This window comes from Corythoichthys intestinalis, chromosome 18 (genome assembly GCF_030265065.1).
Source record: "Corythoichthys intestinalis isolate RoL2023-P3 chromosome 18, ASM3026506v1, whole genome shotgun sequence".
In the NCBI taxonomy this organism is placed as follows: domain Eukaryota; kingdom Metazoa; phylum Chordata; class Actinopteri; order Syngnathiformes; family Syngnathidae; genus Corythoichthys; species Corythoichthys intestinalis.
This window is the reverse complement of record NC_080412.1, coordinates 46,206,198-46,220,492: the sequence shown is the minus strand read 5'-3', so window position 1 is coordinate 46,220,492 and position 14,295 is coordinate 46,206,198. Positions and strand designations below refer to the sequence as shown.

General features: G+C 38.4%; 1 protein-coding gene across 11 annotated transcripts in view; it reads right to left on the bottom strand.

Annotated features, from left to right (window-relative positions):
* Window positions 1-10,434, bottom strand: part of LOC130906910 (unconventional myosin-XVIIIa-like) — a 186,793-nt gene extending 176,359 nt beyond the window's left edge. For 4 of the 11 annotated variants that reach the window (XM_057821609.1, XM_057821614.1, XM_057821615.1 and 1 more), the window contains exons 1-2: window positions 10,010-10,302; window positions 8,037-9,034 (exon numbers count right to left, since the gene is read on the bottom strand). In XM_057821609.1, the coding sequence (XP_057677592.1) occupies window positions 8,037-8,954 (918 nt within the window). In that variant the 5' untranslated portion in view covers window positions 8,955-9,034; window positions 10,010-10,302. Of the gene's footprint in view, window positions 1-8,036; window positions 9,035-10,009; window positions 10,303-10,373 lie in introns of those variants that run through there. The other 7 variants (XM_057821616.1, XM_057821617.1, XM_057821611.1 and 4 more) reach the window with 6 other exon arrangements.
* Between the last annotated feature and the right edge of the window lie 3,861 nt (window positions 10,435-14,295).

Here is a 14,295-nt window from a genome sequence, read left to right as displayed (position 1 = left end):
AAAAATTGAGCATTATATGACAGAATTGCAGGGGTGCCAATACTTTTGGCCAGCAGTGTATATGTTGATTCTATTGATGCCAATGTACTTGTTTAATGTAGTTTTCTAATTCCAATTGACACATACAGGAAGTCCCCGGGTTATGAGTTCCGTTAGAATGGTGACATAAACCGAATTTCCGCGTAAGTCGGAATTAACCCTTTAAGTACCTTAAAACAACTATCAAAAAAGTCCAAAAGTATTGTATTTCGTTTAATGATGGAGGATACGCTGCCCTCTGGTGGCAATGTTGGTCTGGTTGGAGTGTCGCCTTATGACTGAGGAGCAGACTCTCGTCTGACATGGATAAAGGACAGCTGCGCTCTGGTTAGTCCCACATAAGGCTGTAAGTTGTTTCAGCTAATATATGTTTTTATATGCATTTCTAATAAGTTTACACGTACAGTTTGTGGAGTTACGTGTGAGCAATTTGCTATCAAAATTGTAAATACTTCAGCATTCGTAGCATTTACACTATTGGACTTTTGTTCGGCTAATTTATTCTACTAAATGTACATATTGATCAGACGAGATGGACCTTTGAACGCCAATTGTTTTGTGTCAAGTGTTTTATTGTCAAAATGTGTGTCTTTTTGAAGTGTACATACTAGTATGTGTTTTACATCTTTACGAATTGTAAAAAGGGAAGGAAGTCAAAAGCTTCAAAAAGCACAATTGCCTTGTTTAATGTCTGTAAAGCAGACCACTTCACATTTAGTGACGACAGAACACGTCATATTAATAAAGTAAAAAAAAGACAATAAGGTACTGTTTATGAGACTTAAAAAAAATTAAATAAAAAAAAAAAAAAAGAACAACAACAACAACAACAAAACTGGAGACAAAATAGCGGACGAAACTCCAGCGTCGTAAAGTCGAAATCGCGTAAATTGAATACATCGTAACTGGGGACTACCTGTATGTAAGTTGATGCAATTGACGGCAAAATATGTCAAAATTAGGGCTGTCAAACAATTAAATTTTTTAATCGAGTTAATCACAGCTTAAAAATGAATTAATCGTAATTAATGGCAATTCAAACCATCTATAAAATATGCCATATTTTTTTGTAAATTATTGTTGGAATGGAAAGATAAGACACAAGACGGATATATACATTAAACATACTGTACATAAGTACTGTATTTGTTTATTTTGACAATAAATCAACAGGATGGCATTAACATTATTAAAATTCTGTTAAAGCGATCCATGGATAGAAAGTTTTGTAGTTCTTAAAAGATCAATGTTAGTACAAGTTATAGAAATAAAATATTAAAATCCCTCTTAATGTTTTGTTTTAATAAAATTTGTCAAATTTTCAATCATAAAATAAACAAGTAGCTCGCCATTGTTGATGTCAATAATTACACAATGCTCAAGGTGCATAAAATCAGTCGCACCCAAGCGCTAGCAGAGAAAGAAAAAAAACACAAGTAACAAGTGTACATGAAACTGCTGTCATTTTAATCTGAGCGAGGCATGTGCATTAATTGCGTCAAATATTTTAACACGATTAATTGAAAAAAATTCATTACTGCCCGTTAACGCAATAATTTTGACAGCCCTAGTCAAAATATCATTCATATCACGTGACCCCAAAGCTGTCTAGTTTTAAATACATTTCCTGAAAGCTGTTTCCTTAAAGTATTCCTTTTCGGAACTGTCTATTTTGTGGAATCGACGACCTGATCACAGCTGCGACATTGTTATGGGATCAGTCTAATTTCTGGATCTTCGAGTGAGTAAAAAAACGCGGATTTGGATTACTATTACTATCTTTTTTGTTGACTATTCTTCTTGGGAGTTTTCCCCAAATCATACTAAATAATTAAAGCACTACGGCACGCTACAGTGACGACAGTGACTCTGACGTGGACCTTACAACAATGTTGGTGTTCGTCAGGGAACGCGTGTTTGCCTACTGCTGAGCTCCCGAGTGAAGAGTGGTCAAGGTGGAAATATTATTTTTTGTGAATAAATGTGCATAAGTGGAAGCTTCTCCCCTTTTTGGTACTTTTATACACGTATCCTAGCTAGCACGCGTTACAATGTACAAAACATGGATTACACAAGGTGTGCTCTTTGGCCTGTACTGTATGTAAAGCACACGACAGCTCTGGATGCTAACAATCTTCATAATTATATTGGGATAAGTTTGAAAACGCAATATGCTTACCTTGAATATCTGATAATAAAACCGGAGTTCCCAACAGCATACGCTCTCGCTCCCAACCGGAGTTCCCAACAGCACTCTCTCGCTCTGTTGCCATTGAGACTCCCTTGCAGCGAGTGCATCACCAGTTTTGCCCAACTTTTGTCTTATCAGGTATTTGCTGCACGCATTTTTCCCTGAAGCTCGTCTTGTGAACGACCAAAAGTGCTGTCCTGCTCTTCACTTTTCAGATCTGGTTCAAATAGGAAGGGTAGAACCGACGACATGTTGGGAAAGCTAACAAGTGACACGCTAGAATTTCAGCAACGGGCCCAGTGACGTCACGCACTGCGACGTAACAAGAATGGCGACCTATCACTTAAAATTATTCTACAGACTTTATCAAAACAAAAACATTAAGAGGGGTATTAATATCAAATTATTATAACTCATATTAACATTTATCTTTTAAGAATTACTTGTCTTAAAAATAGAGGATCCCTTTAAAGGCATTAGACTTCCAATCCATTTTGACTGGACTATGCAGCATAATTGGCATCTTTCTGCTTTAGACCCGGATTCAAAATCTTATAATAACCGTCTATGAATAGCGCAGACGGTTCTAGGTCAGCCTCTCTAGTACATTTTTGTCGTTTCTTCCAGTTACCCGTCTACTGCTGGTGATCAAGATCAGTTCAATGTAGGACGGGATGAGCAGCAAGTGCTGTAGTAAGGATAATGATCATTTGAAATGATCCAATTTACAAGTACGTATATAAACAACAGCTGGGATTGAGTCGCATGGTATCATTCACACAATAACAGTTGTAATAATGATATTTCTAAACCTATTGCCATTCATTCATACTGACAGATGGAAAAGTCATGGCTACCGGTAAATACATGACTAACTCATTTTTGCAGTAGAGGCTTGTCAGGAATTGATATTTTTTTTAATTTTTTATTCTTGATCGAAGAATATACTGGTCACGCATGTACGAATTGTTGGGAATTTGTAGTAAAGAGCTGATTACAGCAATTCTATTCACCAAACTGCAAGTTAAGAGTCAAAGGTGCAAAAGCATTTTTTCCTTTTTATTTTTGAACTGACAACACAACAAGCCATTTTCATTTCTTTAAAGTGATCCTCTAACTTAAATACATGTAGGCTCTAATAAACCACAATTGTTCTCTTGTACTAAAATATGTTGTTAGAAAAACATAAAATGTTAAATCAATAGCAATATTTTATAATATTTAGTCCATATTTTGACCGTTAGTTGGCACCATGGTTTGCGGGCTCGCAGTGATGATGTCATTGGGATCTTTCCAAATGTGTAGCATGTTCAACAATTGCTTATTGTTGCCTAAACTTGCGAAGTAAAATGCCACGATGTGCTGCTTTTGGATGCAATTTCCAGTCAAATGTAAACAAGGGGAGTGAAGTGAGTGGTCAAGGTGGAATTATTATTTTTAGTGAATAAATGTGCATAAGTGGAAGCTTTTCCCCCTTTTTGGTCCCTGTATGCACGTATCCTACCCACCACGCGTTACAATTGGCGCCCGAACATTTTTCCTGGATCCTCAGTCAAGTAAGGGATCTGTCTATTTTCTGGATCCGACGGTCCCACCGCGTCTGCAATATTGGATCGGATCTGTCCATTTTTTTGATTCATCGGTCCCACAGCGGCTTTTCGGCTCAGTCTATTTTGTGGAATCGACGGTCTGATCGCGGCTGTGACATTGCCATGGGATCGGTCTAAAATCCTGGATCTTCGAGTGCGTAAAAAAAAAACGCGGATTTGGATTATGGACTATTGCTATCTTTTTTGTTGACTATTCTTCGTGGGAGTTTTCCCCGAATCATACTAAATAATTAAAGCACTATGGCACGCTACAGTGACGACAGTGACTCTGACGTGGACCTTACAACAATGTTGGAGTTCGTCAGGGAACGCGTGTTTGCGTACTGCTGAGCTCCCGAGTGAAGAGTGGCCAAGGTGGAAATATTATTTTCTGTGAATAAATGTGCATAAGTGGAAGCTTCTCCCCTTTTTGGTACTTTTATACACGTATCCTAGCTACCACACGTTACAATGTACAAGACATGGATTACACAAGGTGTGCTCTTTGGCCTGTACTGTATGTAAAGCACACGACAGCTCTGGATGCTAACAATCTACATAATTATATTGGGATAAGTTTGAAAACGCAATATGCTTACCTTGAATATCTGCTAATAAAACCGGACAGCATACACTCTCGCTCCCAACCGGACTTCCCAACAGGACTCTCTCGCATCACCAGTTTTACCTAACTTTTGTCTTATCAGGTATTTGCTGCACGCATTTTTCCCTGAAGCCCGTCTTGAGAACGACCGACAGTGCCGTCCTGCTCTTCACTTTTCAGATGTGGTTCAAATAGGAAGGGTAGAACTGACGACATGTTGGGAAAGCTAACGAGTGACACGCTGGAATTTCGGCAACGGGACCGGTGACGTCACGCACTGCGACGTAACAAGAATGGCGACCTATCACTTAAAATAATTTTACTAACTTTATTAAAACAAAAAAATTAAGAGGGGTTTTAATATCAAAATATTATAACTCATACTGACATTCATCTTTTAAGAATTACTTGTCTTAAAAATAGAGGATCCCTTTAAGAATAAATTCACGTGTACCAGCTAATAAAGGGTTGTTTGCCACGCCCCTTCTTATTTCATATGATAATCTGCATGACAAGAAGTGAATAGGCTGCTATCCAGCGACCATATGGCCCTAGACTGTGTTGGCGTTCAGGCCGTTGTTAACTTCAGCGTCCCATTGTTTGGTGTCAAAGGGGGTTAGGAAGATGGGGTGATTATCTATACATACACACCAGAATACATTCTTTGAAAACACACACACACACACACACATAGTGCAGTGAATACAAACACGAAAACATTTCAGTGTAGAAGAGATTCATTTCCATCATCCAAAGTACTGTACTTAAGAATTAGCAGAAAAAGACAACAAACAAACAACATGCAAGATCAAATGTGGAACTGCTTCATAACTATCATACACTCAGTCTGTTCTACCCAGACCCCCGCCACATTCTGGAAAACTGTGACCCGGATCGGATTTGAAATGGTCCACTTCTATGTGACTTTTCCCATTCAGACCGTCAACTTCGAAGTTACAACAAAAAGTAGTTTTGTTCTATGTCACGAATTAAAGGGTGTTAGTCACTGTCAATCCAGGAAGTCACTCATTTTCATGGCGCGGCATTCCAAAAAAATTGAATATATAAATCGATCGCTTCCACACACATCCAAGCGGTCCAGTTCATTCAGGAGCATAAAATACCGTGTGAAATATGAAATAAACATGCTTTTTGCTGTCATAGTCGCTTTAAACCACATACCACAGTGACCCAGATCGGATTTCAAATGGTGCACTTGTCCCGTTCAGACAGTCAACTTAAATGCCTCACTCGAGTCGGAAAAACACGAGAAAATCAAACAATTCCGATCTTTTGTCATATCCGTTTTTGTGGCGTGCCTGTTCAGACTGCCTTTGTCCAGAAAGAAGGCAAGTATGCGATAATATCTCGTTAAAGTCGTGGCGTCTTTAATTCTGCTCTCGCGTGCTCTCACCTCCAGATAGGGTTATGCTGCTTACTAGAGATGTCCCGATCACGTCATTTTCAAAGTATCGGAATCGGCAAAAAAATATCGGACATGCCTTTTTTTAATATATATATACAGTATATATTTTTTTTAATTCAGTCGTTTTCTAATTGTATTTAACGTTACAAACATAATATGTTACACTCATCCAGAGTGTTTAGTTTAGGCTTAAGGTAGGGTTATCACATTTATCCCGTTAACGGCGGTAATGAATTTTTTTTTTTAATTTATCACGTTAAATTATTTAACGCTATTAACGCATGCGCTGCACGACCCACTCACGCATTGTCGCGTTCAATCTGTAATGGCGCCGTGTTACCTATATATAGAGCTAAAAAGGCAGCGTAAAATGAGTAGAGTGAATTTTGGCAGCCTTTGGAGCCTTTTTTTAATTGGTTAAAGCCTTACAATCCCTCTCCCTACGATTAGAAATATCATGAGAAGCAATATGGGGAAGAAAAGAAAAAGATCAATTATTACCTAACACCTTATGTTATTTCCCAACGCAGAGAAGATACATCAATTGGTAGCACTACGCACAGTCATGGTTCCACTTCACATCATGCATTTGGGCATGGCTACAGTATCATTTACTGAAAGCTCAACAAATACACTAGATGGCAATATTTAGTCACAATATACAAAGTCACATTTATCCTTTAAGAATTACAAGTCTTTCTATCCGTGGATCCCTCTCACAGAAAGAATGTTATAGAGCTGAAACGAATACTCAAGCAACTCGAGTAACTCGAGTTTAAAAACTGATCCGAGTAATTTTATTCACCTCGAGGAATCGTTTAATTTTGACAGCTCTAAGCATCACGTTTTGCTCGGACTACTTTTAATGCGGGACAACGCGCTGATGTCACGTGCATAGAGGAAGAAGCAAAAAAAAAAAAAAAAAAACACTGCAGCCGACAGCGGTACAAACGACGCCGACGTTGCTAAATACTAGCCCGCACGATGGTACGTTGGTAGCAGGTAGCGTCTGAGAGTCTCATAGAGATCACACGTATGTTGAACTAGATCCGCAATGACAGACTCGGCTGCGTTTGGGCAGCATTAGTAAACAGCCGCCATCTTAAAGCAGTAGAGCGCTACGCGCTAATAAAGAGCGCTAATAAATAAGATTAACGTTACTGTCACTAGCTCAAGTAACGTTAGCCCTGCGGAGGGCTAGGTTTCTATTAATTATGATCACTTTCGATGCGTGGCTAACGTGTCTTACATACAGGCTTTAGCATAACATAGCGTTGTGGAGTGATGAGGGTGTAAAATAAAACCTCAATAATGCTAACTCTCAATTTTAGCTCAGTAGTCATTGCTGGATAAAACACCAAGTAGCACTGGTCCCTAATGTGCTCCAATACATCCTGTATCATACATTTATTTTGAATACTGCAAAAACTCAAAATCCTATCAGGACTCACAGTTTAGACTAAATTAAAACTTAACTAGAACTTGAAAATGGCTTGACACAAATAGAAATTCAATTGAAACACGTGGGAAAAAATCCTAACTTTTAAGTGATGTGTGTTATCAAGCGTAACGGCATTTTTAGGTATATATTATATATATACCTCAAAATATAGTTCTTTTATCCGATTACTCGATTAATCGATAGAATTTTCAGTCGATTACTCGATTACTAAAATATTCGATAGCTGCAGCCCTAGAATGTTAATAATGTAAATGCCATCTTGAGGATTTGTTGTCATAATAAACAAATACAGTAGTTATGTACTGCATGTTGAATGTATATATTCGTCCGCGTTTTATTCATTTTTTTCTTAATGCATTGCCAAAATGTATATAATCGGGAAAAATTATCGGGAATGATTGGAATTTAATCGGGAGCAAAAAAAAAAAAGAAAAAAGCAATCGGATCGGGAAATATCGGGATCGGCAGATACTCAAACTAAAACGATCGGATCGGGAGCAAAAAAACATGATCGGAACAACCCTACTGTTTACATTTTTTTTTTTAATGCCCTGTTCAAAATTCCCCCAGAAATTGAGATTTTAAGCTTTCCAATGATAAATCACACATGCATATCGGACAGTTTTGAAAGTTGGGGTCCCAGAGCGGAACTTCAAGTCACCTGAGTGTTTATCGCCATATCTAATTGACTACATCTAAAACAAAGCAAAAAAAATACAACTTACACTGAAGCTCTCCTTGTAGGGGCCTCGCGATGTCCTCAGCCAGCTCCGGTTCAATTCGCTCAACTCCAAAATGGGCTGCACCTTCAACAAGACCGACTCTCCAGACTGACGGATCATCTCCACGATCTCATCTCTGCTCTTGTTGTCAACCTTGATTCCGTTGATCTCCACCAGTCTGTCTCCCGGCACCAGGCCCAGAGCGCAGTCCTTGCTAGCGGCGCCTGGTTCTGCAAAGTGCACAACTCTGCGGTACACGTCTCCATCGGGCTGCCTGTCCAGCATGGTGGTCCTCCTCAAAGAAAAGCCAAAATCGCCCGTGTTGCGTCTCTTCAACTTCAGTTCGCGGGGATCTGGCACAGGGGGAGCCACGAGTTCGGGTAACTGTAAGTCCACACCCGGGAATGTTTTTTCTACTAGTTCAGGTACGTGAATCCGAATTTTGCTTCCTTGGCGAAAATACGGCCTCGATTTCTGATTGGAAACTTTTGGAACATCATATGCATTGTTCTTGTAGGAGGTAGACGGATACCTCGGTACTACTGCTGAATTCGACTTGACTAATTCTCCAAACTTAGCCGCTCTCTCCTTGACAGAGCTGCGTATTTGGTCCTGGTCGATTCTCTTGGTATCCTCAACTGATCCCACATCCGTCCCTGATGTAGTGTGCTCAGCATCCAAGTCCGACAAGCTGAGATCCAGGTTGCTAGCTACCTTGATAGGAATAGGACCGGAGATCTCCAACTTGCTCCTTGAGTCCTTCTTGGAGCTGCCTCGATTGAGATGGAAGAAGCCTCTGCGGATGCTCATCTCCTCCAGACTCTTTAATTCCGCCTGGGACATCCGCTCTTTCTTGTCTTTCTTTTCCTTCTTGTTAACGTCCTTCTCCTTCTCTTTGTCTTTTTTAATCAGATTAAACATGTTGGACCTATTCTATGGTCTCTTGACTGTTTACAGTTAGAAATGGGAGCTCTCCATCAAGCACCTGAGAGCGATGACGTCTATAAGGGAGACAGGGAAAAAGGTTTTGTTTTAGTCATTTAGTTCATTAAATATTACACTAAAAGAATCGGTGTATTTGGAAAAGACTAAATGATGTTTTCTGTAAGGCAACAAGCATAGAAACAAGCCCGAAATCAAGAAAACGACTGTTTTTGAATCTGTAATTATTAAAGCTGGGAAAATATACCCTCTGGCGATTAGAGCTGAAACAATCACTCGAATAATTAGAGTAACTCAATTTTTTTTTTAAATGATCCGCATGACGTTTTGCCCGGACTACTTTTAAGGCGGCACAACCATACGCGGAGTTTAAAGGGGGGGCAGGCATACTATGCATACTATCCTCATTAAAATATGAAAACCTGTAAAAGTTTGGGTGGTTTTAGTTAAAGCACTGTTTTTTTCATCTGTGTGATTTTGACAGATCAGATTACATTTGATGGGGATTTTATGCAGAAATGTGAGAAATTTAAAAAAGGTTCAGATACTTTTTCACACCACTGTATATATACACACTTTAATAATAATAATAATAAAGTTCCTCCCATGAAACAGGTCTCGATTGGATCTTTCCTTTCCCAGATTGATATTCGTAGCGGATACATGGAACAATCAATCTGGCTTGCCAGGTTACTGGAATTCATCAGTAAAATACAAAATTGATTTATAATTCACTTTAATGTGGTGTCGTCCTGTGTCCTACATAACAAACTACAATAACTTATAGAGTGTTCAATGAATACCTCACAGTATAAGACAAAACTAATCATTTTTGTGAACGCAGATTATTACCTACAGCTTTTTATTTTTCTCTTTTGCATTACATATAAAAGTATACCTACTGAAACGTTGCCATCAGGTGCCCTGCATGGACTTTAAAAGCCCCGATGCACTCATTGTAAGTCAATGTCGGTTTCTACGTGACGCAAAGCAATCAACATTTCTGAATTGAAATCATTGATCCATATACTTGCCTTGCATCATGCCCTACCGTCATTGCTTTGGCGTCAAAAGCAAAATCACGTTGTCCTAACGTCAGGAACGATAGCCACCAAAAAATAAATAAAAGTCGATGGGGAAAAATGTTACCTTGCAGTCGCGTCTTTTAGTAATGCCATGTACTTTTTAGAACAAACGAAATGACTTCCTAGCTACTGAACTGTGTCTCTATGTTGTGCTACGACATGCTCAGTCAGTGCTTGGATAAAGAGTACTGTAATTCTAAGCTGCTTTGCCCTCATTAAAAACCTGATGGCCTCAGGAAAGGATGTCAATGGAAGGTGTACAAATATAGTACAGTATAACGGTTTACGTTACAAGCAATTGACTACGACCTACCTGGAACTAATGACAGGTGATTGAATAGTGTGCGTTTGCTCGAGGTGAGACGGTGTGCTCGTGATGCCTTCACTGTCAACTTTATGCTTAGACTTCTTAACACTTTCGGAAATTATGGCTACATTTTTTAAATTAGCACAATTTTACATGGCGGAAAACACAGACAAGACCGAAAAAGCAGTTTCTGCTCTTGCACTCCTCTTCAAAAGAAACTGCTGTATTTTAAGCCAAAACGACCGTTGTATTTGATAGAACAATATGTCTATTTGCTGCCATAGCAGATTCATGGCGCATTAAGCCCCCCAAATATTTTTAATTTGTCCGTTTTACCCTGAAAACCCCCGTTTACAGACGTCGCGCAACCGCTTTTATTTCAACCCAGCCATAAAACGAAGGTAATTGATTATATTTATAATTCAAAATGTCTGTCGTTTTTAGCTTAGAATCATTACTTGATGTCTCATTTTTCCGTTAAAAAACGACTTAAAAAAATATTAACTCACATATTTTAAACTTTTAAACAAATTATGTCACAATGAGAAAAATAGTAATATTGAGATATATATTGAGATTGGCCTTCCATATGTTGTATGGATAGAACTGAGCCGACTATTATGAAGTGAATTACTTTCATTATGTTTAGGCTGACATTTATCCCTTTCCACTTGCTGAATGTGCCAGTCCATTTTTTCGCTCAAACACACGTTTGATTGGCTGATGACATGACCCCCCCACCCCCACCCACACACACGCACTCACAGCCCAGACAGAAATACAACATGCCGACAAAATGCTGACTCCTCCGCCCCCTTCGAAGATGAGGGATATTAGAATTTTATTTCGGCCAGCAACAGCAGTAACCACTGGAAGTAATGTAAAAAGACGTCAATGTTGTGGAGGTGGGGAACACACCGCTAATCTTGCTACTGAAAGTCCGACCTGTATCAGAGTTGGCATAACATTAAACTGTATGAATATGCTAACCTGCAAAACTCGAGTAGTAGTGACTTCAGTATGTTTTGTACTGTTAACGTTAATTGTGAGAAATGTAGTGAACCAAGGTTTAACCCCTTCTCCCCAATTTTCATTTTAATTTTATTTATGTGGTCTTAAAGCAGCCCAAAGGAGCTTTCTTTTTTTTGTTGTTGAGTTTGGTAGTGTTTGTGGACAATAGAAGTAAATTTTTACCTGAAGGAAGGTTCCATTTTTATTTATTTTTGGTATTCCCTAACAAAGATGATCTTTCATTCGTATTTAATTTCCTTATTTAGACAGACAATGTTGAGTGGTCTCAAGACAATTGTTTATTTTTTGCATTCCTGTATAGTTGAGATTATTGTGTAAATATAATTTTAATTCTGTTCATATATTGCAATTTAAATTTGCTAAACAAAAAATAAATCCAGGCATTTATTCTGGAAGTTTTCAAAATGTTTCTTGAGTAGTTTTTGAAAACAAAGGTTTGAATTGAATGGTGTATCACTTGAACTAATACATATGAAAGTTAGTATAAGCCAATAGATTTATTTTTGCATTGATCATTTAGATTATCAATCAATTAGGTTCATATTCGTAAGAAATGTATCCATGACCCCCGTTCACCCAATCTGTTAGCTCATATTAATGTCCCGTCGTCCCCAGCAAAATGTACATCCAAGTTATGCTGTTATATCGTCCCTACCAATGTTGAGACCACACCTACGCCCTTGCCTAAAATAAATCTGGCCAAAAACCAAACAAAATGTCATTGTTGGAATACGAAAAAAGTACAAAATATGACAGAAATATGTTCAGAAGTAACTGTTTTAGTGTCGTCTATCAAAAATATTCATTCTGAATTTTAAACTCCAATTTACACGTTGTACGAAATTGGTAGGAATCAACTTTCTTTTTAAAATCGGAGTGCACTTCAACACAACATGAGCGTAAATGGGGAAGTTGTGACACCTGCTGGTCAAAAAGAATAATGCCGTCAATTTAGGTCTCCTAAAAACAGGAGACGGTTATCCTGTCTTTTGTAGAAGGGAATGGGACGTACTACGTCATTGTTTGGACCCGCCTCCATGCTGGCAATATAATTCACTTCCGGGCCGGCAGAGTCAATGCGGATTGTAACGTGTGGTAGTGCTAAGCTAACTCTTTCGGTGTTTTAGAAAGAAAATATGGGTGCTTATTGTTGCGTTACCGGGTGCAACAGCGTCTCCTACGACAAAAAAAGGGTCTAGGAAAAATGGACTCACTTTTCACCGTTTTCCTGCATGGAGGACCAAATATCAGATCGCGAAGGCACGACTGATGGCTGGATTGCAGCGGTTCGTCGGAAAAGCATTTCTTATGATCATATTTCTGCTGGAATGAGAGTGTATTCCCCTCATCTCTACTCTTGTAAGTTGAACGATTTATCCGTTTTGGTTTCAATACGTTTTTTGTTTTTTTCTTTACTGTTGTGTAAATCTGCCTCGGTAGCAATGCTAACCTACTCCTCCTCATCACCTACCTGTTGTGTTACTAGGAAAACCTGCATATGAAATGCTGACAACACATCCCGATTGGTCACCATATCTCTTCTTGGGTTATTCTGAGGTCAAGCGCACCACATCGGAGCGTTGAGAGGTTGGAAAGGCGAAGAGTGCACGCTGAAACTTCAGTTTGCTCTGCTCTTACAAACACGATCCCAAGTGTTATGAAAAGTCAATAAAATATGAATACCAAAACATGACTTGAACAACTTCTTGACAAACTGTAACTGCTTGTTGTTTACTTCAGGTCTTCATAATAAACAGGTGTAATAATTACAAAGTCAGGTGACTTAATTTTGTTACTCTATTTGGAATATGCATTGACAATTTTTGGACAGTGTTGTAGACAAGAACTGGGACTGATAAGTTGCAATAGATTTATTTCAAGTAATGCAATTTCTCCAATACGATATTTGAATTGACAGTTTAAAATCTTTAAATTAGTGCAAACAAGGCCCACCCTCTGACGGTGGCAGCAAATATTATATAAGTAATACACAAATACAAGATCACAATAAACGTGTCTTTGTCAAAGCAGTTTAAAACACTATTTACTGGCCTTGGGTAAATTGCCAGACAGGATAAATATGTGCTTTAAAGTTCTTGCATTTCCATTTTAAGTATTGCAAGTACTAGTCTCCAACACAGTATTTGAACTGACAGTTTAAAATCATTTTAGTACAAAATGGCCCACACTCTGGCAGGGGGCAGCAAATATTATAATACATAATACATTATAAAAAGCTATATACTATATAAATACAAGATCACAACAAAACCTGTATTTTTCAAAGCAGTTAAAAAACATCCAGTGGCCTTAGGTAAATAAAGGTGTATAAATATGTACTTTACAGTTCTTGCATTTCTATTTTAGGTACTGCAACTTTTCCAACACTATTTGAATTGACAGTCTAAAGTTTACATAAGTGCAAATAAGAATATTATAATTTAAAAATAATAATAGAATATATAAATTCAACATTACAATGAAAGGTGTCTTTGTCAAAGTGGTTAAAAAAAAAAAAAAAAACGTCACTGGCCATAGTTAAATAGCCAGGCAGAATAAATATGTGCATTAAAGTTCTTGCATTTTCACAAGTTAAAAGCCCGCAGTTCATCGACGAGAAGGGCAGACCCAGATGGCGTCTGCTGCAGGGGCTTGTTTGAGTCCGACACAGGACAAATGGAACCACTCCATTGAACAAATTTTCTTTGTCAAATGATCCAAGAAGAGAGATGGTGACCAATCGGGATGTGTTGTCAGCAGGTTTACCTAGGAACACAACAGGTAGGGGAGTCGTAGTAGGCGAGCATTGCTACCGAGGCAGATTTACACAACGGCGTAAAAAAACAAAAACGTATTGAAACCAAAAGTGGATAAATCGTTCAACTTACAAGAGTAG